General features: G+C 48.1%; 1 protein-coding gene across 3 annotated transcripts in view; it reads right to left on the reverse strand.

Moving 5' to 3' along the window:
• The window catches only part of SPATA20 (spermatogenesis associated 20), a 41641-nt gene that overhangs the window by 12445 nt on the left and 2929 nt on the right, over positions 1 to 26267 (reverse strand). For 2 of the 3 annotated variants that reach the window (XM_033139212.1, XM_033139214.1), the window contains exons 2-15: positions 25321 to 25458; positions 23531 to 23595; positions 21353 to 21507; positions 21117 to 21260; positions 19555 to 19756; positions 19173 to 19303; positions 18102 to 18206; positions 14006 to 14080; positions 13044 to 13256; positions 11412 to 11604; positions 9961 to 10129; positions 6375 to 6577; positions 4758 to 4957; positions 3728 to 3808 (exon numbers count right to left, since the gene is read on the reverse strand). In XM_033139212.1, the coding sequence (XP_032995103.1) occupies positions 3728 to 3808; positions 4758 to 4957; positions 6375 to 6577; positions 9961 to 10129; positions 11412 to 11604; positions 13044 to 13256; positions 14006 to 14080; positions 18102 to 18206; positions 19173 to 19303; positions 19555 to 19756; positions 21117 to 21260; positions 21353 to 21507; positions 23531 to 23595; positions 25321 to 25458 (2074 nt within the window). The remainder of the gene's footprint in view (positions 1 to 3727; positions 3809 to 4757; positions 4958 to 6374; positions 6578 to 9960; positions 10130 to 11411; positions 11605 to 13043; positions 13257 to 14005; positions 14081 to 18101; positions 18207 to 19172; positions 19304 to 19554; positions 19757 to 21116; positions 21261 to 21352; positions 21508 to 23530; positions 23596 to 25320; positions 25459 to 26267) is intronic. The other variant, XM_033139213.1, reaches the window with a different exon arrangement.

Raw genomic sequence — 26267 nt, forward strand, 5'->3', positions numbered from 1 at the left:
CCCTCATGGTTTACTCAGGCAAAAATAAATCACCCAGGAAGAAGAGGGGACTTCTGGGGGTTTATCACTCATGTTAAGGCTTCATAGCGTTAAAAGCTGGCCAAGGAATGTGCCTATGCGTTCACATAAAAATAATCCTTGTGCTGCATTCCTAAAAGCTCTGGGGAGGACCTCAAAGTAAGAGCAGTGCTGGAGGCTGCCTGTGGAGATTCTCGGAGCCACATTACAGATACAGGAAGCCCCGTCTCAGGCGCTTACCAGCTTTACCAGGCTGCCCACGTTTTGAGGTCCTCCCAAGGGCTTTTGGGAAGTGTGGGCAGCCCAGGAGGCTATAGGATGGATGGGTTGGTTTTAGCAAAACACACAAACACCTCGGCACCCTATCGCATCAAGAAGACTTAAGGCAGAGGTGGGAAACCCCTGGCCCACGGGCCTAATGTAGTCCACCAGGCCTGGCCATTTGGCCTGCGCCAACTATCAGCTGGGCTTTCATAGCCTCACCTTCCTGTCAAACGTGGCCTGTGGGAGGTGGTGGAGATAAGGATCTATCCCATTGGTCGGATCCAGTTCCCCACCATAGACTTGAATAAGTGACAAGCCTCTGCTGCGTGAAAGCTTCCCTGAAGTTCCTCCCTGCAACCGCGAAGGGGCAGAAAATTTGACTTTTTTCGGCGCAGAGTAAAGCATTTGGCAAAAGGAGAGAGCTGGGTTGTGCCTACAAATCTGGTGCAAAGCATGGCTTTCTGAGATGTCCGGCTGCTCAGTCCCCTTATCTCGTTTCAGGGATCCCGGTATCTCCCCTGCCCTCCATCTGTCCCCAGCAATTCCACTGCCCCAAACAGCTGACACCCTTGCCACCTCTTTCCCTCCCCCTGCTGAACATCACTGGCAGGCAAAATAAAATGGAATGGCGAGATGTTCCAAATAATGCATCCAAAGCAACTGACAGCAACATGCAGGATTTATCCCAAGCTGCTGGAGCAGAGCTTTCTTCAAGCAGAAACCGGCCCACAGAAGAAACCAAGACACTGGCAAACCTGAAGCATAAAGAAACAGACTGACATATCCTGGGACACCCTAACTGGTATTAGAACAAAGAGCCTCTGCCATCAAAGGCCCAAGCCTAATGCACTTAACCACCGCTCTCGTGCATCCTCTCACCAGAGGAGGGAAATAAACTCTGCAGTCAACAGTCTGCCGGTTGTCATCCAAACCGTCCAATTTGCTAAGGAAAAGAGGGCATTTTTCTGCATTGGAATCTGTGTCAGCTTTATGACTCCAGATGCGTGGGCAATCCAAGGATGACAGCTGGGCGAGACGCAGGCCACAGCAATGTGTGCTCAGCCCCCCAGAGAGGAAGTGCTGAGAACCCCGTGCTAAAGCATATGTGGCAGCCGTCGGAACAACCTGCTGCCCAGGAAGGGGCCAAAAGACAAAGCTGCTGATGTTGCCACTGTTAGATGAAAGCAGCGCCCACAGTATGAGACGCCGCAGGCTTTACCTTGGAGAAAGAAGGGGAAGCGAGCTGGAAGGGAGTGTCTGGGAAGTAGAATTTATCCAACAAAGGCGAGAGGGCAAGGAGAAGAAGAACAGAGAGAAACAGAGAGACATAAACAACCCAAGGCCTTCTTCATACTGCAAGGATTTTAGTCAAGGGAAGCAGCTTCGCTTGTAGCCTACAGATCAAGCAGGGTGCTACACCCCAATCCGAAGGCAGGCGAATTTTGACTTGTGTGTGTCTCCCCCTCGCTTGCCTAGCAAATAGCTTCATGGAGTGCACAAAATCAGCTTCAGAAATGTTCGCTGCATTTGCAGACATTTCAGCGTTTGCCAATTTTCACACAGTCCTAAAAGGATTCTGCCAGGAGGCACAGCTTGTCGAGCACAACAGGACACAGCAAAACAGCCATGTGGTGGAGACAGAGCTTCTGCAGTCCCCACTTCCAGAAACCCAATCCGGGGGGGGGGGGCATCTAAAATCTGTAACTAACAGTGCAACCCTTTGCCTTCATTTCTGCAACATCTACTGGTCACAGAATTTGGCCCTCCTTATTAAGCTGATGGCAGCTTCAATGTTCGAAACGCCCATTGTTCTAGGTGCATTTTGCGACGGGGAATTTCATTAGCGCGAACAGTTTCTGAGCTCTGGGCGCAGTACTGCATCTAAGATATCAGATTAAAACTGCAGAGTGGAAGGAAAGGAGGACCTTTTCCTGCCTCCCCACTTCTAGCTACTCTCCGAAGACTAGGGAAGAGACCCTCTTAAGAATATGAGTGGGGTGGGCAGGGGAAGGAGTAGACCATGTGAAAAATGAACGTAATATTTTAGCTGCAGTTCATTCATTTTCAGCTTTGTATTCTTGTTATTATAAAGCATGCCTAGACATTCCGTTGTTGTGCCCATAACCTAGGTTTGCGGTGCCATTTAGCTCCTAGCTTTCCTTTCTCAGTTTCTAACACTGGGCAGTTTCACAAGGGTTGTCTGGGGATGCGAGGAATTAAAGGCAGTTACTCCAAGCAGGCTGCTTTGGTAAGCAGGCCAAATAGCACTGAAGAGAGCCACTCTGGGGTGGGGATTTTCAACTCATACATGGGTCTGCAGGCTAGCACATTGGCTAAGAAATAAATCACATTGTCTTGAGTGCTCATTCTTCTTATAGTCTTCAATCTAGGGGGCTGGAGCTCTTGTGGGCAGGCCAGCGACAACATCCCCTGCCATTGTAACCCCACCATTTCTGTCAACCAAACACAGCACTTCCTTGGGTTGTCGGCACTGATATGCCCTGCCCTGCCATCTTGATCCCTATGGTCAGCCAGCCTGTATCCAGCCTATCCCCCCCCCCCCGAATCTTCTTTTTACAAACATTAATTTTTTTACAGGTAACAAAAGAATCCAACACAGACATACAAACACAGGTTGTAGGCTAGACAGCCATAATAGCTACGTTTGCCACACATTTGAAGAGATAATACTAGGGCACTGACTGATCTTGTACAAAGAAATGGACATCGCTGTACGGATTCCAAATACCACCCCTCAACATACTGTGTTCACCTTGATTGCATCAAGCCAAATAACCTCTCCAAAAAGACATTTGAAAACCAGAAAGCCTGGGCCCCTCTGGGTTTGAACTGATGTATGGAATAAAAGGTCTACATCAAACGTGTCTTGTGTGACTTCCACCAAGGCTAAGTACAAGTCCCTATCATGCCACCTACATATTGTACTTTTCTTGGTGCCCTTCCAATGATGTGAAATTTCCATGAGTGGCAATGTGGATGAGTTCTCTGCACCATAGTGTTATTCTGCCCCCCAGATCCCGGGTCTTCTAATATATTTATTCTACTTCAGGTGCAGGAAACCTCAGGCCCTCCGTATGTTGCTGTACAACAACTCCCATAATCTCTGGCCATTGGTCATGCTCGCTGGGGTTGATTGAGAGCTGCGGTCCAGCAACATATGTAGGGCCGCTGACCCTGCATTGCCTCTCTCTAACCATCCATCCGTTTGCCCATCAGACCTGACCTAGTGAAGAATCTTGTGGCTCTTTGTTGCTCTAAGGACCTGCTCCTTCGGGGACCTCACCTTAACTGACCTTGACTTTGTGAAGGTCGCCTTCACCCCGGTCACCGACATCCTGCATCCTGAAAGTGAAAACACCTGGGCCAGAAGACCCAGAAGAAGCACAAAAGAGGGAGGAGCCAGCTGTCCACTGGTGGGCCTTACCCTGTTTGGAGTGTATGTGGAATAATAGCACTGCAGCAGCTCCTTGGTGTCTTCTCCTGCTGGGTCACCACAGATAACCACCTGCCCAGAGAATAAAGCAGAATTAAGGATTTGCTCCAAATACTTCTCTAAAGAGCAAAAAGGGGAAAAAACCAGGTGGGAAAACACCTCTGCAGAAAACGATGAACAAAATACTATTATACTCTGCTCACAAGCAATGGTGAAACATGTTGCCATGGGTCCCCCTGGGTCCATCGCAGGGGACTCTCGCAGTGTGCATGCGCAAGGGGCCTGTTGTATTTCTGGGCCGGATGCCTTGAACCTTTCAACTGATAAAAGACTCAGGAGGGATCCAACCAACTCCCAGCAGGAGAAAAGCCAAAACAAAGGCCAAGGGACCCTCCCTCTCCATCCCTTCCCCTCGTACACGCTTTATTTCAAAGTTACGTTTATATTATTGGATCAGATTGTTCTAAGGTATGTGACCTTTGTTGTACATTTGGTAGTTCCTTCAGCTTGTAAACTGCCTTGTGTGCAGTGATATAGAAAGACGGCATACAAACTGGGCTGGCTGAATCCAGCCCAGAATATATATACTGAAGTTCTTCTGCTCTTGAAGGGCAAAAGCCCAGATAGCTCAGTTGGTTACAGCGTGGTACTGATAATGCTAAGGTTGCAGGTTCAATCTCTGTATGGATAGCTGCATATCCCTGCATTGCAGGGGGCTGGACTAGTTGGGTCCCTTCCAACTCTCTGATCCTATAAACTAAAAAAATATGAGAACATCCCTGCTGGCTCAGGCCAAAGGAGGGAGAAATGGGGTGGGGGTGGGGTTGAATGGTGGGAACCGGGGGGGGGGGGAGTAGGGGGAATGGTCTCCCCTTTCCACCCTGACTTCAGCCACTTTGGAAGGGGGAGCAGGGATGCTGGCTATCTCCTCTGGCTATCTTCCTGTAGAGTGGAGGCTGGAGAGTGCCAGAGGTTCCCACCCCCCCTTCTCTTAATATTAAGGAGGAGCCCAAAAGGTTACCTGCTTCAGGGTCCGGTGGAAGGCCGCAGCAGATCGGGCCATCTCTGGGAGGACCACGGGGATTTTCAGCAGCCTCTCCGAGAAGGCAGCCAGGATCTGCCCCGCTTTCTTCACCCATTCCTTGTGGCTGGTGTAGCTGGCTGCCCGCAGGAGGTTAGCGACAGCAATAGAGTTGGGGCAGGGCTCTGCACCGTCTTGATCTGAAAGTGTGGGGCGGGAGAAACAGTAGTCAAATCAAGTCGCCCAGAGCGCATGTGCTTTCTGCTTGCAAATTCACAGATCATAAGGAGCAGGGGTCACCAGCCTGTCTGTGGCCAAGGGCGTTTGAACTTGAGGCTCTGAAACCCCAGAGCTGATTTGCAACCCTGCTAAGTGGCATTCCAGAAGCCCTGGGACAACATGAAATCTGTGACCCTCTGCACAGGTAAAAGGTAAAGGTAAAGGGACCCCTGACTCTGGGGTTGCGGCGCTCATCTCGCTTTATTGGCCGAGGGAGCCGGCGTACAGCTTCCAGGTCATGTGGCCAGCATGACTAAGCCGCTTCTGGCAAACCAGAGCAACGCACAGAAACGCCGTTTACCTTCCTGCTAGAGTGGTACCTATTTATCTTCTTGCACTTTGACATGCTTTTGAACTGCTAGGTGGGCAGGAGCTGGGACAGATCAATGGGAGCTCACCCCGTCGCAGGGATTTGAACCGCCAACCTTCTGATCGGCAAGCCCTAAGCTCTGTGTTGTAATCCACAGCGCCACCCGCGTCCCTACTTAGAAGTAAATACCTCTGAATTCAGTGTGACTTATTGACAAGCAAACAGGCACAGGACAGGGCTATTACATCCTAGCCTAACTTTAAAGCTGTTGCTTTCCGACCTTAGCGGGCAAGTGGTCCTGTCTCCCATGTCCCTCTTAGCTGTTGGGCAATCGCTCCCAGACTGCCTACCCAATCTGTGACATCAGAGAAGCTAAGCCAACAGCCAGCCTCTGAACCTCACCCACTGTGTACATATATGCTGCAAATCAGGTCGCCCCACTCAGCGCTGAACACTGACAGCCTGTAGGTTGTGAGCATGCCAAGGTAACATAGAGAGGCCGCAGTGTGATAAATGCACCAGGCAAGCAGGCTGAACCACCAGGCCTGTGGTTCCTCCTCTGAGTGTGTGTCTACCGCAGGCAGAGAGATGCTCGGCTGATGCACATCTCTGCACCAACCCACGTACCAGGCTTGAAACTCCAGTGCTTGTATCTTTGAAAGCTGGAAAGTGGGGCAAGAGGTGGGGTTGTGGATTGAGGAGACATTTCCCTTAGGCAAGGCTTCACATTAGCCTCAGGAGATGGATGTGGGCTTATACCAAGCACAGAAACTTGTTTTATGGTTTGTTTGTTTGTTTGTTTGTTTGTGTTTTAAGCACAGGCACTGGAAACACCAGGAAAGGACCTGTCAGCATTTCCATATGACCCTACTCAACCGTTTTAAAGTTAGATGAAATGGTCTTTTCCACTGTATTGCTGTTGAACCTATTTCCATAAGGGAGAGCGTCAGCTGTTTTATGGTATGTTTGTAAATTGTCAGAAATAGAATCATAAATTTAAAAAGTAAAAAAAAAAAAAAACCATGTACCATCCTTCATGCGCAGGAGCAAGGAAGGGTCGCCAGCCTCCGTGGAGAAGTAGGCAAAACCCTTTGGATCCCAGAAGAGCTCGTCTTGCTTGTGCTGCAGCTGCACAGCCCACTCCAACCAGCTCGGGTTCAGCGAGGCCTCGTAAAGGTCAAAGAGCGCTTGGATGACAAAGACGTAGTCCTCCAGGAAGCCATGGATGGAGCTGCAGAGGGCCACAAGAATGCAATGGAGCCGTGTCATCTTAAAATAAGTTTGCTGTTTAACTAACATAATGGGCACGGCAGGTGGAGGGCATCGACTCTCATGCTATCCCAATGTATAGTCATACCTCGGGTTACGGCCGCTTCGGGTTGCGCGATTTTGGGTTGCGCACCGCGCCGAACCCGGAAGTACCGGAACAGGTTACTTCTAGGTTTGGCGCTTCGTGCATGCGCAGTAGCACCGAATCGTGACCCGCATGTGCGCAGAAGGTTGCAAACGCTGCGGGTTGCGAATGTGCCTCCCACACGGAGCACATTCGCAACCCAAGCGTCCACTGTATTATCTTAGCTAAGAGCTGCTAAGAGCTGCCATCCTCACCCCCCAGCCAGCATGGCTAATAATACTTTAAAAATACATGGTTGGTTGGTTTGTAATGCCTGCAATGTTTGGGAAAGACAGCATAGCCAGTTAAAGAACACTGGAGGGGAATCTATTGGACTGCCCTGGCCAGTAGTGAGGGGTTATGGGAGTCGTAGTCCAACAACCTACAGAGGGTCACGAGTTCCCCATCCTTTGCGTAGAGGCTTCTGCCTTCCAGGCAGAAGCAGTGGGATAGCAAAGCCCTTTCAGAGGCAGAGTCCTCCATAAAGCTGGTGCGTCAGCTGAGATTCCTGCCCTGCAGCGGGCTAGACTAGACGACCCTTGGGGTCCCTTCCAACTCTAAAGCTCTACGATTCTATGTTTCCTTTACTCAGGACATGTGAGCACCCAATATGTTACACAGAAACCTAGGAAGGAAGCCTTCTACCGAGTTAGACCAGGTTGGGTCCACCTACGTCAGTATTGCCTGCACGGGCTGGCAAACACCTTTCTGGGCTCTCAGGCTGGGAGTCTTTCCCAGCCCCTCCTGGGGATACGAGGTCTTGAACCTGGGAACCTTGCTGCTTTCAATGCAGCTTCTCTAGCACTGAGCTGCAGCCTGAGGGGCAAAGAGGAAGAACCGTACTTCAACCCCCGCCACCTCAATTTGCCAACCAGTTAAGCAAAGATCAGCTCGACATGCAGCGGAAAGGCAGTTGCCCGAGAGCCCGGCTATTAGCATTAAGTAGCCATGCAAATCACACACTCTCGCACATACTTTCCCCGACTGTCTTAATCTCTATTGACACGAGCTTCGTTTGTGTTTGCTCAAGAGGAGAGCGGGCTCCTGGAATAAGTCAGGGATGAGGGTTTTGCTTGGAAGCGGGAGGCGGGGGACCTTCCGAAGCTTCTGTTGCCACAGGCTTGACATCCGTTTGCCACCTGGCAGAAGGCACCGGCGCCAGGAATGCCAAGGGGGGTTGCAGGAACCGCCCCCTCCAGTGACTTGGCTTCGTTTCTCAGGGACGGCAGGGAAGGGGGTTCCCTTGGTGGCAGCTCAAGCTGTGACACATATGCCTGCGTTCTGGGCCCGCTAGTGTACATGTACCTGTCCCAAATCTTTCCTTTTTTTCATAATTTTTAAATTAGTTTTCAAACCATTTAACAAATTCAATTCAATTTAAACACGATATTCCCTTAATACTGCCCAGCCTTACTTCCATGCTGTTTCCGGTGCACTTCTGGCGCAGCGCGGCACCGGAAATAGCGTGTGTGCACGGGCCTCCACAGACCCGGAAGTGCACCGGAAATGACGCTTTGCGCATGCGCAGAAGCTATTTCCAGTGCTGCGCCGTGCCAGAAGTGCGCCGGAAATTACGCTTGCACATGCGCACAAGCTATTTCTGGTGCCACGCCAACCTGGAGATGGGCAGCCGCGCTGCGCTGGTAAGAGTGGGCAGTGGGGGTTATCAGGGGCTGGATAACTGGCTAGCGCGGGCCGTATCTGGCCCACGGGCCTTAGTTTGGGGACCCCTGGTTTAGCACATTGCCTAAACCCAAGCTCATGGTTTGCCTCTTCTAGACAAACTAGGAACTGTAAAACAAAAACAAACTTTGGATACAGCTCATAGTTTGGATGGAGCGAGGTAAACCACAAGCCCAGGTTCAGACGACAGCCCAAGGCCAAACCATGGCTTAGCTCAAACCATGGCTTAGCCATTTGAATAAAGCCATGGATTGCCTTAGTGTTATGTGCAAACAAGGTCACTGCATAAACATTGAGTTCTTTTATTTAGCATTAGCACTAAATGCCTATTTGTTAGTAAACATATGTAGACACTTTTTAACAGGCCACCCAGCGACTCGGAAAGGAGCCAAAGCACAGGCGGCTGTGAAGACAGAAGCTCTGCTTATTGCTATGAAGATCACGTCCTCCCCTGCTCATTCCGGTTGCAATCCGGAGCCATTAATTAATAGCGGTGGGAGTTTTGCCACTTTGCTCAACGGAACGAAGAGATTGCACCTGCAGCTTTAAGGTCAGAGCCAAAGGTCTGGATTCATGTGATAAAGGTCCTTCCAGAGTGAAAACTCCCAATTTCATGTTCAGCATTGCGAGAACTAACTAAATTTCTGCACGCAATATTTGCATTGCCAGCATACCTGATTTTGAACATTACTTATTTATTAAGGAGGTGGCATAATTTGGGGGGGGGGGGTTATTTTTATTTATTTTGCAGAAGCCTTTATTTTTTAAGAAATTACAGCCTGCTTTTCACCATGTAGGTCTCAAGCAGCTTACAACAATAAAATATACACAATTTAAAACATGAATGAAACCTCAAAAAAACTAAACTTCAAGAATTTAAAATCTAAAAATAAAAAAAGACCTGTAAAACATCTGAGAAGCCTTCCGGGTGCAAAGGGCTCCTGAAATAAAATGGTTTTGAGCAGGCGCCTGAAACTCAGTAGGGGCAGTGCCTGTCTAACTTCTTGTGGGAGGGAGTTCCACAGAACTGGGCCCATAACATGAAGGCACAACTCTGTATCTCCGGCCCATAGGCAACCAGGAACAGTGCTCCCCCTGATAATCTTGGTGACTGACTTGGGCTGTACAGGGTATGGCAGGCCTTAAGTAATCCTGAGCCTAAATTATTCAGTTTTCCCACACTAGTACAAGAACATTAAACCCAGTGCTTGGGCCAAGGTGGAGGAAAAAGCTGAGGAAATAGGCAAGGGCAGCAGCGAAGGGCCAGGGGAAATAAAGCAAAGAGCTGTGGGGAACACTGAAGTCTCTCTCCATTTTGACACGGAAACTCTGCCGGTTGCAGAACATGACATCATAATTTCACAGCTTTTCTCCCCTCAGGAGAAACAGAGGCTCAGCAATGGGGTTGTGGAGAGCCAGCAGTGGAACCAATCCCAGTGCCCTGCTTGTGGTGATGCTGGTTTCGGCATGGGGGTTGAGCTACGTGGGCTCCTCCTGCCCCCTCTTTAAAGGGTTGCCTGTCATCGCTTGACGCATACCTCTTCTCCACCGTGTTTCCTTGGCCCCGGTAGCAGCTTCTGAGCAGCTTCCCGGTGGCGGCGCTGAACATGTGGTGCTGCAGGAAGGAAGCCGCACGGACGGCCCTGTCAGTGTATTCCTGCTTGCCCAAGATGGCCCCGCTCTGAGCAAAGCCGGAAATCATCAGCCCTGGGAGAAGGAGGGAGGCAGAGTCAGTGTGTCGCAGCGGCACCAACGTGGCCTCAGGCTCGACTGACACCCCTCAATGTGTTTGGCGAGGAGAATGTGTTTCCCTGATATTCAGCAGATGCAGAAGGCTGCTGAGGTGTGACATGCTGCTAACAGGCCCAAGTCACTTTCTCACCAAAATGGCGGCTCCCAAGATTCACTGAAGGCAGGGCAATCCTTCTCCAGGGCCTGACTTACCACCGAGTGCACAGTCATGGTACCCCGGGGTGAAAAAATGCACCATCCTTCCACCCCATCCAAGATACTGTAGTAGTAGTAGTAATAATAATAATAATAATAATAATAATAATAATAATAATAATAATAATATTGGATTTGGAAGGAGAGGCCAAACATTTCCCTCATACTGCCTGCGTGGAAGATGTCAGCTGGCAAAATGTATGCCCTCAGCCGCAGATAATCAGCCAGCCAGTCTCCACAGCTCTGAAAGCAATTCCCCCCCCAATGTGTTTTTTTAAATAAAAAATAAATAAATAAGCACACTCTTCCGAGCCAAAAAGCACAAGACAATTTCTGAAATGAGAATTCCGTGAATTCTGGAACCACTTTCTGAGCACACACACATTATCTCCCAAGAGACTGGCATTTCTCTCTACTTCTTTTCACCGCTATATGTCTGTCTGTTTTTTATTTCATAGTGGACGGGGGCGCCCCCTTTTATAGAATGTGAAAAGACAAGAGTAATGCCGCAGCTGCACGGGTTAAAGGAAGATTATTTCAAAGCGCCTGTGAGGGGAAACAGGAGAAAGGTTCTGCCTCCCCCTGCTGGAAAATGGGGAGAAGGGTTTCAGAAAAATAGTGGTCCTTTCCTCAGTCTAGACCAGGCATAGGCAAACTTGGCCCTCCAGATGTTTTGGGACTACAACTCCCATCATCCCTAGCTAACAGGACCAGTGGTCAGGGATGACGGGAGTTGTAGTCCCAAAACATCTGGAGGGCCGAGTTTGCCTATGCCTGGTCTAGAGCTACCTTCTTGGGTGGAGAGTATACATCAAGGGCAGAAGAATAAGGAAGAAACAGAAGACAGTTTTGGTCCTATCAGCAACCGTCCCTCCAGCATCAGGGCATATGTGCTCAGCAGCTTGCATCATGGAAGAACTTATTTCAGCTAAAATACTGCCTGTGTGTTCCCACCCATTCACCCAACCTCTGTGCAGCCAATTGCATGTGAATGGGTGCACATGGATGCATGGCAGCAAGCTCAGCGCAAGAGCAACCTCACCGTTCCAGGACGCCAGCATCTTGGTGTCCAGGTGGGGACGTGGTCGCAGGCCACGAGCCTTGTAGAGCTTCTCCTTGCCTTTAGCAAGCAGTGTCTTCAGCTGCTCCAGCTGCAGTCCAAAGCGGGCTGCTGTGAGCTCCAGGGAATACTGCACAATCAGGACGTTTTTCCCTTTCAGCTCATTGTGAGGGTCCTGAAAGGGGGGGAAAAAAAAACCAACACTGAAGAACAGGAAGGGACGGCATACTCTCCAAGTGAGACTTTGGTTAGCATCCCTGGCAGCCCCTGCCATTGGGATTACTCTAACTCCCTGGCGAGTTGAGGCCAGTAACTGGGGCAATGTAGAATGAGTTGCACCTCTAATGCCCAACCGATTGAATTGTCCCTTTTTCCACCCTTGGTAACTTGGCAGGAAGGGGGGGGGGGAAGGAAGAAACTAGACACAAAAGGAAAGCAAAAAGAAGGGGCACATACAGGAGAAATTAAAAGAGAATCCCATGTTGAAAGTTTAGGTTAAAAAGATGGATAAATTTAACGATATTTGGAATTCGTTTTTATAAATACCGTAACAGATTAAGGTCTGGTTAACTACAATAACAATTTCCCCTTTTTTTTGTAGTGTACACGGTATCTTTTTTTGTCGTTTTACACGGGTACTATTTCTTTTTTCTTCTTTTTGTGTCTTATCTTACTCGGTATAAAAGAAAAGAAAATAGTTGAAGAATATTGATCTAACTCAGTGACAAGGAGGCAAGATGTGTCCCACCATGCCTTTGAATCAAGGCCACCGTGCCCCCTCCTCTTATGGCTTAGCAGGGAATGGGGAGCTTCCAATGGGACCACGGGGACTTTTTCAAGGATAATTGGGGGTGGGGGGGTGAGGATCAGGCAGAATTGCAAGGCAAAGAAGTCAAGCAAGCAAAAGAATGAAAACGCAGATTGTAGACCTAGCCAAAGAGCCCTAACCGGACCCTGTTGGCCAGGCTGCCTGCAGCCTCTTCCTACTTCCTTTTCTAAGGGGCAGCTGGGAGGCTGGAGCCAAAGGGAACAGAGCAGTCCAAGTGACCTGGAATGAGCTAGTGTTCCAGGGGAAGAAAAGCCAGGGGAGGATCAATTCCTGGCAGCCGTGAGTAGTTATTGATAACTGTAACTCACTTATCTGAAATGTAAGTAGTGTTTCATATGCAATGCCAGGATGCATAATCAAATGTTACTAGACAGATTACCATCTTTAGGGGTTAGCATGTGAAAGAGAAAAAGAGGGGAAGAAGGATGTGAACAGGACATGCAATATCAGATCTTCCAGGGAGCGAAATCCTCTGCGGTCCCACATCATTAATGAAGCCCCTGCATCATGCCAGCTCTTCAGGTTGTTGCCTGATGTAAGAGGGATTCGGGTCTAGAGACTGCTGGTAAGCATTTGTGAATTCCAAGATCTATAGGCTGCCTGAAGTTGGAAAGCCTCAATAGCTCCTCATCTATGAGTCAGGCAGAGTGCTCATCCTACCACCAGCAGAGAAAAATTGGAGTTTCCCAAGCATCACAGGCACGTATTGGGCAGTGCCTGTGACATTGGGACTGATGGGAAGCACAACAATTCCCACCCAGGTTGTGCCTTCTCTCCCACTGCACCTTCATTGGATTCACATTGCCGTCCTCTTTAACTCCATAGTGAAGCATGAAGACATCTGCCATGGTCTTTTTCTCTGGAATCCCTTCAATGGGGTCTGGCAGGTTCCAGTGGATCTCCTCAGCTGTCCACACACAGAATGCACCCTCTTGCTTCTCTGTTGACTGGACTGTGGGGTAGGAATCTGCATCCTCTGCACTGTAGAACCCCCCAGACTGAAAAACAAAGCACCACTATTAGCAGACACACATGTGGACTACACCAATGATGGCATCATCAACCTAGTGAAAGCCTATCTGGGAATGGTCCAATTAAGAAAGTCTAGTTACTTGCACTGTCATGATCCTGTCCCACAGCATGGAATTAAGGTGCTAGGGGACTCTGTGCTGCCTTTGCTACAGGAGATTAAAACAGCTGCTCTCCTGGAAATCCCCTTTGAGAATACTTTTTTTAGCAACGAACGACACCTTACACACACACCTGTATAGTAAAATTCCAGCAGCTGCTTTTTCTAGGCAAAGCAGCTTGGGGGAGGAGTAATTTGAATCAGAGAAGCGACAGAGGTGAGGAAACTTCACCCTTCTCCTGTCCATCACACCCTCACCCAAAGCAGCTGTCAGAATTTGCACGTGACATGTGGTTTGACCCTTGTTTTAAGAGTATTTGAAGTCTCCTTGTTTGAAGTCCTTTTATAATCCATCATGGACATTTTCAACAATGAAAGAAATTATCCTCTGTTTAAGCGTAGATCCCAAACAGGCCCAGCTTAGCCCCAGGAAAAAATGAACAGGAACAATGGGGAAAGGCTCTGGTTTGGCTTGGTTGGAGGATGTGCTAAAGCTACGATATTTACACTCAAGGACTGAACCTGCTGCTGTTGCAACAGTTCCACATGGGTGTCGGTGACTCAAAGTCCAACCCACATTTAACAGCAGCAAGACAAGACCCTGAGATGATATCTTACCCCGTCACTCAGATCCCGGGAAACGTAGAGCAGAATGTCTGCAACTATGTCTGCAAAGAATTCATCCCCAGAGATCTGTTTTAAGACACAAGGAAGACTGCATTCAAAGATAACGTAATTGTGCGGTGGGGAAAAGGGAAAGGGAGGTAGATTATTTTGGAGCTTATGATTTAAAGATCAAATGTGGTAGGTGGGGCGAGAAGGATGGCACAACATCTTAACCCACACAATGGGATTAGCTTGAGGCCCATCTCTGGACCAGAATACACATACACACATCACTGCTAGAATCAATAGATACAGTTTAGATTGGCATCGCAACACTACTCAATGCAGTCTCAACAATCTTTGTGCAGTAGAAATGTTGAATACTGAGGAGGATCACGCTCAGGTCATTCAGTCCCCAGTGCATTGGGGCAGCTGTTGCCTAGTAAATAAATGAAAGACACTAGTAGCAAGGGACACATGCCCTCTTCTTGGCTCTGCTAAGATGTACGTTGCATGCAACCACGTCCCTGCTACATAAGCTCAGAAACAAACGACAACAAAATAGGTGCAGCTGATGGACCTGCAACTGATACCTGTCCATATGGATTTCCAGTCCAATTTGTACACATCCTGGCCCCAAATGCCTCATTGATCCCTTTCCCCCACCTCCAACTCCAGCCTATGCCAAAAAAATAAATAAATACCCCAGCAACAACCCAATAATGATCTGCAAGAACTTGAATTTCACAGCAGGACTAACCTGGGAACTTTACACCTGCCTGTTCCTATTTGTTTGATCTGTACGATTTATTCTTATGGGATTTCGGCTTTCCGGTTGCAGAATTTGGGACAGATGGACACAACTCCCACCTTTATGTAAATTTCTCTCAAAGCTGCTTTCTTAAAAAGGTGAATAAGCTGAATGTTGCTATCCCGGTGCCAGAAGCAGATGATCAGATGTGAAATGGGGCTACCCAAGATTATCTCAGGATACAGGGAAGCCAATCATCGGAAGGGAGAAGCAGCAGATGGGTAGTTTGCTGGCTTCAAAGCCCTTGTGGATTCCACAGCTGCAAATCCTGTTCAAACTGCATCTCAGGAGCCCGGTAATGAGCAATTTAAATTAGTGTGGAGGGGGAGACTGGCTCAGCATGAAAGCTCTCACCTCCAGCCATGACCACATCAGTAGAGTGCCCAGCGTGCTCTCAGAGGTGTCTACATGAGAATTTACCCCCTGGAGGTGGCTCTGGACAGTATGCCTCAAGAGCCCTCCAAGTCTCTCGCAAATAAAATCAACAGTACACAGTATTGCATCTGTAGACTATAAATAGATTTAAACAACTTAGAAACTCACAAAACATGTTACGGCACAGCTAAAATATATGCGCCAGAATCAATGAGACATTCCTTCTCCCTACAAAAGTCTGGAAGAATGAACAATATTGTTATAAGATGGGGGGCTGGTTTTGACTATGCCTTTGTGCCCAACCAAGCCTGTGGCTTTGTATCTGTAAGATGGGAATTTGCAGTAGACGGGACTGACCAAACCAGTCTCTTTGTTAAGGTAATGGGCCTGGCAAAGTCTGTTAGGCATCCATTTACATGTCTTAAAAGTTGGTGAAGTACGGATATGTTGCCACAGAGACAACTGACTGGTGATGCTCTTTCGGGAGAGGTTAATCTCTCCCACCAACACCTGTCTGGGAGCCACATCCTTTAGCAGGTAGGAAAACAATAATCCAATAGTTTTTGTGCTCTGGAACTGGGAGCTGAAAAGACACAGAGGCTATCTGTGCTGAAAGCTAAGCTATGGCTTTGGAGTGGAGGGCAGAAATCTATTGAGGAAGCAATATCTGTTTGAAGAGTTAGTGCTGTGAGCCCTACCATCTTATGATCAGGTTGTATATCTGTGCATATAAAGCCATACATCCTAAAGACACCAGTGTCTCTAGCGACCTTCATTCCAAGGCAAGCAAACTCCCTGGAGTCTCTCATTGCTCAGAGATTAGGGTGCACACAACAATATTTTTACAACTCTCTACAGAGCTCCGACAGAACAAACCTGGCAGAACTCTCCCGGGAGGCTATTCTGCAGGGAAGGTGCCACCAGAGAGAAGGCCCCGCCTTCAACATAAATAGAGAGGAATTAGCTGTAGGCATGATGCAGGAGGGAAAACAGGGGTGGGGAGTTGCAGACAGTGCAGGAATGAAATGGCACCGCTACTTCCATTTAAAAGAGGGATGGCCAGCCTTCAATACTGGAGCACTGTATCTTTAACAGGTATGCAGAAGAGAACATTTCAGTTGGCCCAGCTTGTAACATCACAGTCCCACAGGAGCCCAAAACACTGCGCCTGCCAAAATTCAGCTTGGCTATTAAATGTCCAGGAACTCTAATGCTGCAAGACTAGACCTCCCCTCGAAATTGCTCCTTAAAATTTATTCACTACTATAAACCCAAAAAAAAGTCATAATGGAATTTAAAACCCCAAAACACGCATAGTTGTTTATGCTTCTGCTTAAATTATAAACACAAAGAGACCGAAAGTGTATTAAATGTGCCAAGTCAGACACAGTAAAACCAGAAGGCACATCATTAGGCTTATATGGTGAGACCCTTAACTTCTAATCCTCAGAAACCATACCAAGATTATTATTTTTAAGGATCCAACTACAGTAGTTCATTTCCTTATACACTCAACATTCCCAAAACTAGTGGGGGAAATCCTCTGCCTCAACTAAGCCACACATTCACTGAGAGATATAGGTTTTTGTTGACTGCCACTCTTGGCACAGTTTGAAACCTTAGTGACTCCCAACAGCTGACTCCCTCAAGACCATCCTAGGCAATGTATTACACACATGGTCGTATTGATTTGTTTCAGAAAGAAAGAAAGAAAGAAAGAAAGAAAGAAAGAAAGAAAGAAAGAAGCAGACATGGGCCCTCTCAGTCTGGATCAGGCCCAGAGAGCAAATTGATTTAATGCACCCCACTCCTGCAAACACATCATCACTCTGCTTTCCCAACAAATATCCTCCTTGTCCCCTTGCAAGCTGCTACTTGCTCCAGAAGAGAAACTGCTATTTGGGCCCACAGGCATTCTGCAGCCTGAGGCAAGGGGCAAGATGGCACCTCCCCACAATTTCACATACAGAAGCTGGCTGGACTGGCAACTGAAGCTTCTACACTGGCAACATGGCAAGGTCCTTCATTGCACTCGAGGGCAGGCTAGCTTAGGGTGTGCATGGCAAGTTGTGTGTGGCTTGCCATGCACCAAGGCTCAAATTGGATAAAACAAAATGAAACCTTCTCTCCATTGTCAAGTGCTCTCCGTCCCAATTTCTAAGGGAGAGGAGCACAGTGGTGGTTGGACTTGCTTGTGGAACTGTTATGTGAAAAGCAGCACTGAGAGAGGCAGGTGCCCGAGATTCCCTGGGAGTGGCAGCAAATCATTTTCATCTCAGAGCACCCTTGCCACAGTGCGAACATTAGCAGCCTTTGCCCATGTGAACCGTTTCTCGCTTCTCTCTTCCCCGCTCCCCCCCAAACAGCCCTCTGTAAGCTCCGCCTGTTCCACAAAGCCCAAGTGCCGCTCTCAGTTTTCGTTAACACTCCTGAGGTGCCATGTAACTGCCAAGAACAACTGCAGGAAGAAAGGAAGGGGTGGACCCTCACCCCCCGCCCGCCCTCGACCCAAGTGTCATCCTCTCCCTCTGTTCCCATAGATGGCCTACGAAGAAAAACAACAAACGTCTCCCTTTCCTCTCCTCTGCGTGCAGGCATGAGTCCCTGGATGTGGGAATCAGACTCAAGAAGCCAAATGTTTCTCATCTTCCCACCTAACCTCCTGCTTTTCGGCCGACAAATCACATTTACCTCCATGTCATCTCAACAAGAGGCCAAAAATGTGAGGAGGTTAAGGAGTGAGGGTCGTATTCAACTAAATCGCTGTGCTGGCAGAAGCGGCTTCTCCTCTGCCTTCTTGCCTTTGCCACTGGCTTCCACGCTCAGAGAGGGCAAGTGAATTACAGCAAAGAAGAGGGTCGGCCTTACTAAGGAGGGGAATGCGGGGTATCGTTGAGGCAAGAATCTGAGCTGGGGAAATACCTGAAATGCCTTGGCGTAGGCTGCTGCCAGCTGCCCCTGATCGTACAGCATCTTTTCAAAGTGAGGCACGTGCCAGCGCTGGTCAGTGGAGTAGCGATGGAACCCCTGAGGCAGAGAGAGGGGAAGAAACGTCTCGTCACTTCTGCCCAGTTGTAACTGCGGTCAGATATCCCATGCCTGGGAGAGGGGAAGGCGTGTGGCAGAGAACACTCAATTCAACAGACTGGGGCATCCAGCAAAGGGGTAAAAGGACCTGGTGGTGATTTGAAGCCACTGAGACCAACCAAGCCTGAAGTGGTGTGATGCTCATCCACAGGAGAAATGCCACAATGTCCATAATCCATGAGGGAGGAGGGGATCACGTGGAACCTTGTGCACCGCTGATTGCTAGATACAAGCGAAAGCTGGAGCACAACATGCTGCAGATACACCTCTGTCCCTTGGAGAGATTTCCAGAAGATTATCCTTTCTGTATCTTCCTAGAATCTGACCCAACATGATTTAGTTTGGGTGTTATCTGTGGAATTCGGCTTTAAAATAAACCACACACACACACACACACACACACAAAATGGGATCTAAAAAATGTTAGATAATGGTGTTTATAACCAAGTTGACCCTACACAAATGAATGGGATGAAATATATAAAATGACTTTGAATTGGACTAGTTTCTTCAGTAAAATATTGCCTGCTGCTAAACCCAAGAAAAGTCGGGGTCACGAAGAGTCGGACATGACTGAACGACTGAACAACAACAAACCCAATAATCTCTTAGGTACACCTCTGGAACTCGGAAAGATGCAACACTTTATATCCATTTCCAGCAGCACTTTCCAGCCATTTCCGGGCATTTTTAGTTTTCTACATTAACACTGCATCTATTATTACCTTTTCTCAGATCTTTTTTCTCTGAAAGTGGGTAGTTGAAAAAGAATATGGAGTAACGAGCAAAATCAGGCCAGTGGATGAACACAGAACTTGTATGTCAAGGAATGGAGAATGGCACACGGATGCCAGTCCCCTAGTGAAAATCATGAAACCACTCAACTCTGCCCCCACCCCTTCATACCTGGGCAATGTGATCATGAACCCCACCATAGGCCATCATCTTGAGGGTGTGCAGGGCCATCTGCAGTGCCCGAGCCCCTTCATTAGTTGACCGATGAAGAGCCCAGTAAGAGAAGAGGAAATTCAAGTTGACTAGAATACAAATAAGAAGGAAAGTAATGAGCCTTGGTCGGTTGTTTATGCAGCGCTGCCTGCTCTTATGGCTACGATGGAGAATCGCTTTGCAGGTGTTCCTGGACTCCAACTCCCATCCTTCCTGTTGCCATGGGCAATTGCTGGCTTGGGACTGATGGGAGTTGGAGTCCAGGAACATCTGGAGAGCCACACAGGTTCCCCCATCCCTGTGCTACTCAGATAGCTTGACAGGAAGATCTCAGACTAACCTGGAGTAGGGAATTTGGGAGACTCTGAGAATCCACCATATTCTTCATCATAGGACTCCGACAGTTGCTGGAAGCACCTGCTCATCACCTCCTTTGAAGATGGGGGTGCTTCCTCCCCTCGAGCACCGACGTCGGTCCTGGCTAACAGCGCAGACAGGATTTTCTGGCTGTTTTCCATAAGGCTAGTTTTGTTCCGCTTCCACTGGCAAAGAGACCGGGGGGGGGGGCAAGAGGAAGAAGTCTAGGTCATCATATTGCTAGTATTCACTCACACCTTTTGCCTCGGACAACCACCTATCTCCTCCCCCCCAAAAAAGTGCCAATCATTTCCCACCCACCATTTTAAAGGAGTTTTCACATATCAAAAGCAAAGTGTGGCCTGGTATAGCTCAGCACAGCAGCAGCAGAAGGGCCATTCCTCTTCTCTAGGAGTCTACCTTTTCCGACTCGCGTGAACTAGGCTCCTGAATGGTTCTGGGGTATTACAGATGCCACTGCCACACGACGGAAGCATCACAGAACAGGCCCCAAAATGTCTGCTCATACACTTTTAGCCGCAAAAATGTTTGCCAACGTATCTTTAATTAAAACTAGGTCCCCAGATGCTTCCATCGGGTACACACTAGACTGTAAAGCAGAAAAACATTGTTAATGCCCAGTTGACATCTTGCCCTGAACACTCGCCCCCAAATGACAAAATCAGTTCTCATCCCCTGCTCTGAAAAGCCTTTAGATGAAAAGTTCAGTCCCAGCCAGAAGCGACTGGTGTATTTGGGGCACAGACACTCTCCTGACACCACTGCAGCTAACCTGAGCAGGACTGGGGCAAGGCAGGGGCAAGGACAGGGTTGCACAGATGCACGGGGGGGGGGGCAGTTTGGGCTCTGCTGGTGTCACTCTGCACAGATGAAGCACCATGGTACAAGCATCAGGAGGACAGCCCTGGAGCTTTGCCCCAGCACACAAGCCACTATGTGTCAGGGACTGGACAAAGGAGGAGTGGTGGAGACCACCTCCCCAGCCTGAACCTTCCAAAGAAGAGGAAGACAGTATAAATTTACAACAGTGGTTTTTGGGAGGTCATAGCTCAGAGGCAGATGAAGAGCAAAGTTGGGAAATAATGGGAGAGGAGGAGGCAGAGCCGGAGCAGCAGGCTGACACGTTATCACTAGAAAGCATTCCAGACCCCACTTCTCCCAGAACCCAGTGGACACTGAAAGTAGGAGAGCAAAGGGCTTGGAGACAAATGACCCTAAGCGGCCATCGTAAGGTCGGTTGTGCTGTTGACGATTGAGGAAGTGGAGAGAAGGGGGAGGTGGAGATCTACTCAGAGTAACCCCCATTACTCCAAGAGGCTGCATTTCTAAGCCTCTCTCTGTGAATATTGAATAAAAGACATTGGTAAGAACTTTCCCTGTCTTATCTATTCTCGGCAGCCTACCACAGGGGGATCGGATTCCCTGACGCCTGACACTATGGGAACGAGTACAGTGTGGTGCCCGGTGTACTGCTTCAGTGAGGACTTCAACCTATCCCATGACCTTGGATGCCGGACTCCATACCTGCTCTAGGATGCGAAGCAGAACGGTCCGAAAGCCAACCTGGTAAATTCCATCCTCGGGAGGGAAATAAGTCCCGCCTACAAATGGTTTGAGATCAGGTGTTAGCCACACACTCATGGGCCAACCTCCGCCACTGCTGGTTGCCTGCAGGGGGGAAAGATATGGCTCCCTTCAACATCTGCCTCTAGGAGCAACAAATTCATCTTCCGTTTGCTATGCTCGTTCCTGCTCCCCACCTGCACAAAGGCCATGTAGACTTTATCAACATCTGGCCGCTCCTCCCGATCCACCTTGATGCACACAAAGTTGTCGTTCAGTATTTGGCCAATTTCTTCATTCTGGAAGGATTCCTGCTCCATCACGTGGCACCAATGGCAGGTCGAGTAGCCAACTGAAAACAAATGCTGGCGATTAAAGAAAGGCTCACTGAAGGAGAAGGCCCTGCTGTAGCCAGGGAGAGGTGGGGAGCAAGAAAAGTCAAAACAGAAAAGTATATAATTCAAGCAACTGAGCAGGCTAGGACAAGGAGTTGGCTTTAAGAAAGGGCTAGACAACCTTGGTGTACTACAACTCCCATCATCCCCGATCACTAGACTTGCTGGCTGGGGCAGAAGAGAGTTGTAGTATGACCTCGTCTGAAGGGCACCACACTGGTCGTGCCTGCTTTAGCCGAAAGCACACAGGTTTTCCCATCCAAACACAATGCATTCTCAGGAAATTGATAGTTAGGTGAGCATCCGTCTAACGAATGGACGATTTCCATTTATTCCTAAGGGGAAATTTCTAATGCATTGTGAGCCACAGAATTTTGACCCCAAAATGAGGAGAAAACCCTCTGAAACCTTGTAAAAGGCAAACATGGAAGGGGGAAATGCTCTCTTATTTTGTCTGATGTCTCCCCCTTCCTTCCCAACCATGGTTTCTGGCAAAACAGCTGTCATGCACCAGCAAAACACAAAAGGTAATGCTTTTTTAAGAGCGCTTAATTGTTTGCAGTACTACACGCAAGTCCAGCTGTTTGGATATCTGAATCTGCAGTGTGCGTAGCAAAGTTTGAGTACTAATTCCTCATGTTTGGATAAGTGAATTTTCCTATAACAAGCATTTTGCTAGTGGGACCTGCATGTACAAACGGAGAGCTGCCCTTTCATGGCTCAATGTTGGCTATAAACGATGCAAGGCTTCTAAACCCCAGCAAAGTGACCTTTTGGAAGAACGTAACTAGAACACTTCTAGCCTGGGAAATAGAAGAACAAGCAACTGAGAATGTCTAAGCAGATGTTTCTATAGGAGACGTAGCCAATGTGGTGACCACCAGATGTTGTTGGACTACAATTCCCATGATTCCCAGCCAGCAGAGCCAATGGCAAGGGATCATGGGAGTTATAGTCATATAATACTTGGAGGGTTATCCCCATACTATAGCAAACTTCTACAAGTTTAGTTGCTTATAATGTAAATTCAAAAAGCAGGAGGAGGTCAGGGGAGGGGAAGAAATATTTTTAGATTCCACTCCTCTGCACACTTATTTTTGAGTAAACATGCATAGCCCTGTGCTGTTAGAATTGCTAAAAAGAAGAAATCCAAGACTTCCAGTATTACTCTAACGCGTATCTTCACCCAAGCTCCAAATCCCCATCTGCTTGAAACAGCGAATTGGAGCAATTCCCAGATACCGGATCTGCTCCTCCACTAGTAAATTTATGAGCTTCGCAAGGTAGGTAGGCTGAGCAGCTTATCCTCACAAGTATTTCCTGTGCTCTTCTTTGCAGATGCAAACTACAAGCCCAGGAAAAATATTGCCCCGCCTTCTCCCAGAAAGCAGCTCACTGAAAGCAAGGGAGCGACCAGCAGATGAGGACCCCATTTGGACGACATTTATTCCTCCAAGCGCAAACATTTGTTTCATGTTTCAAGCAGTTTTCAAGTAAGTAAGCATTGTCACATCGCAGCAGCCGTTCCATCAGGCTGCAGCAGATGGAGGGATGGGAAGCAAGGCTATTTCATGGGCCCTGCTGAGAGACCAGCTGCCTTTGGCTGTTCCTCAACTGAAACCTAGCAATAGCCATTCTGCCAGGCTACCTTGCCAGCTGGTTGCTACAAGAACTGTAACTATCAGAGCTGGTGCCGGAGTCTGCTTGTTTTCCCCTTCTCCCTCCCCATCCCTTTTTCTTTTCATGTCATGTCTTTTAAGCTTGAAGGCAGGGGTTGTTTCCTCGCTGTTGCTTTTTCATTTATATGTAAGTCACTTGGGATAATTTTCAGCTGAAGAGTGGAGTAAAATTAAAATGAGGAGAAGGAGAAGGGGACATTCTTCTCCATGCTTTTAAGAACTCACAGATACGTGCATGTGCTTTGTAAAGTTGCAAATGTGCATGTAGGGGTAGCATAAAACGAAGAAGTTAATCTGTTACCAGATAGAAATATCAGCTTATCTTCTCTCTTTGCTTTATCAAAGGCTTCCTGACCCCAAGGATACCTGAGGGGAAGAGAATGAGGAGAAATATGCCAGGATTTATGTCTATAATCACTCAAAACAATATGCCTATATGTAATGCAAGCAGTTGATTTTAAGCAGTTCATTGGTTAAACCCTGATCCTTCCCATTACACACAAGGTCTTTTCAGTTGCCACTATGTCTGTAGATGATGTGTATGCTACACTGCTATAACCACAAACAAAAAGGGATGCGGGTAGTGCTGTGGTCTAAACCACTGAGCATCTTGGGCTTGCTGATCGGAAGGTTGGCGGTTCAAATCCCTGCGACGGAGTGAGCTCCCATTGCTCTGTCCTAGCTTCTGCCAACCTAGCAGTTCAAAAGCACACCAGTGCAAGTAGATAAATAGGTACCACTGCAGCGGAAGGGTATATGGTGTTTCCATGCACTCTGGTTTCCGTCACAGTGTCCCGCTGTGCCAGAAGCAGTTTAGTCATGCTGGCCACATGACCTGGAAAGCTTTCTGCAGACCAACGCCAGTTCCCTCGGCCAGTAACGCGAGATGAGCACCACAACCCCATAGTCACCTTTGACTGGACTTAACCGTCCAGGGGTCTTTTACCTTTACCTTTTACCTATAACCACACCCAGCTGTGGAGGCCGAAACACCTGGCTGATCTCCTAGCCTAAGCATGTTAGGGTTTTTGCATGTGTGTAGCTGTTGAGGATCATTTGGCACAAGACTAGCTGTACTTAATTAGGATTGTTGGTTTTAAATCACCATGGACCGCTAGTAATTAGATGTGGTAGCTCTCTGGGTGTTGAACAACTATAGGAAGCATCTCACTTCTATTCTGCGGGCACTTTGGGAGGATCATGTTGCACAACAGCAGATTTAGAGGCTCTACTTCCATAGTCAAAACTGCAGAAGTATTGCAGAACATGGGGCAGGGTGGATGCTCACATCTCAACTGAGTTGGAACAAGCCTTCTGCCCACAAGTCCCTTCTCACAAGGGCAGGAGCCATGAGGTTTTGTGAGCAGGCAAAAAGGCTTACTAAGCCATGATATAACAGTTTCAGTGCTTAAGCCTTGAAAAATAAAGCACAAACATGTTTCTGATCTTCAGTAGCATTGTAAGTTTGTGTACTCAGCTCAGGGTATGAAGTCAGCTTCCCGAAGCCAAACAAACGTCACATAACTCACTTATTAGTTGTGTGTTCATTAGTTTCAGTTATGCCCTACATTTCTATAAGAAGATGTACTCAATGTAGTGTACGGTAAGATAGATCATCATATACAGTACATTTTTTAAAAAAGGACAATGTTAACCGGAACTCAAAATAGCAGCAGCAAGGACTGAGTAGCATAAAAGATCATTCAAACAATGGGAAAATTACACCTTAAACATCTGTCTGAATAATAATAATAATAATAATAATAATAATAATGTTTTCAAAAAATCTGTTTAGTTATGCAAAAAAATATAGCTCTACATTCCTAAGTTTTGTTTCAGTAGAGGATGAGACTTCAGAAAGTGTTAAGGAAGAAGGGAGAAGAAGGGGGAGACTGAAAGAGGTCAGAGAGCACCATGTAGAAGCAAAGGCGAAATGAGGTGGAGAATAGGAGGCTTGGGAGCAGTTGAGAGTGGGAGAGGAAGGCTCTATTTCCTGCAGAAAAGTATCCATGAAATTCCGAGTTTGTTTCCACTAAAGCCCACCCAACATGCCTCCCTCCTCTCAGCCCATGAAAAGAAAGCATCTCTTACCAGTCAACAGGGTTATGGGCATGCTGAAGGAGGTAAGGAGACTTCTCATGGATCAGACGGTTTGTGGGACGAGCAATGCTAGACTGGCTGCCCTTCCCTCCTGTGGCCATGGCCAAGGCTGCTCTCAGTTGTATAGATCTGCAACACCAAACACAGACAGAAGGCTATTAGCTAGGCTAATCCCCATAGCGCTAAGATCTGGATTAGCTCCAGTGCCAGGCCTCTCTGTGAGGCCGACACACCTCTCGATGAGACCAGCATCTGCACAGACTCGGATCTGCATTATATTAGTAAACAATGTAGGCTTCTCTGTCTGAAGAAGCAAGCCTAGGACTGCGAGCAATGAAACTGAAGCCTGGGGCTATCCTCAGGGGCCTGCTGCCAACCCCGAGGTATACCATGCCTGTTGACTTCAGGCACAGAAATCTCCCTTTGGGGTGGAGCTCCCTCTTGGAGGAGACCTATGTCAGCAAGTGTTGTTGTGGTTGTGAGGGAGCTGTGCCACAGCTGAAAGAAAAGCGTCTCTCCTTGTCCAGTGATTCAGCTGCTGCATGACAGGGGATTTTTCATGTTATAGGTTCACAATACCAGCTTTGGTAAAAGGGACGCATGTGGTGCTGTGGTCTAAATCACTGAGCCTCTTGGGCTTGCCGATTGGAAGGTCGGCGGTTCAAATCCCTGCGATGGAGTGAGCTCCCGTTGCTCTGTCCCAGCTTCTGCCAACCTAGCAGTTCGAAAGCATGCCAGTGCAAGTAGATGAATAGGTGGCAGGAAGGTAAACGGTGTTTCCGTGCGCTCTGGTTTCCATCACAGTGTTCCGTTGGACCAGAAGCAGTTTAGTCATGCTGGCCACATGACCCGGAAAGCTATCTGTGGACAAACGCTGGCTCCCTCGGCCTGAAAGCGAGATGAGAGCCGCAACCTCATAGTCACCTTTGACTGGAGTT

Source organism: Lacerta agilis, chromosome 2 (genome assembly GCF_009819535.1).
Source record: "Lacerta agilis isolate rLacAgi1 chromosome 2, rLacAgi1.pri, whole genome shotgun sequence".
NCBI classification, from domain to species: domain Eukaryota; kingdom Metazoa; phylum Chordata; class Lepidosauria; order Squamata; family Lacertidae; genus Lacerta; species Lacerta agilis.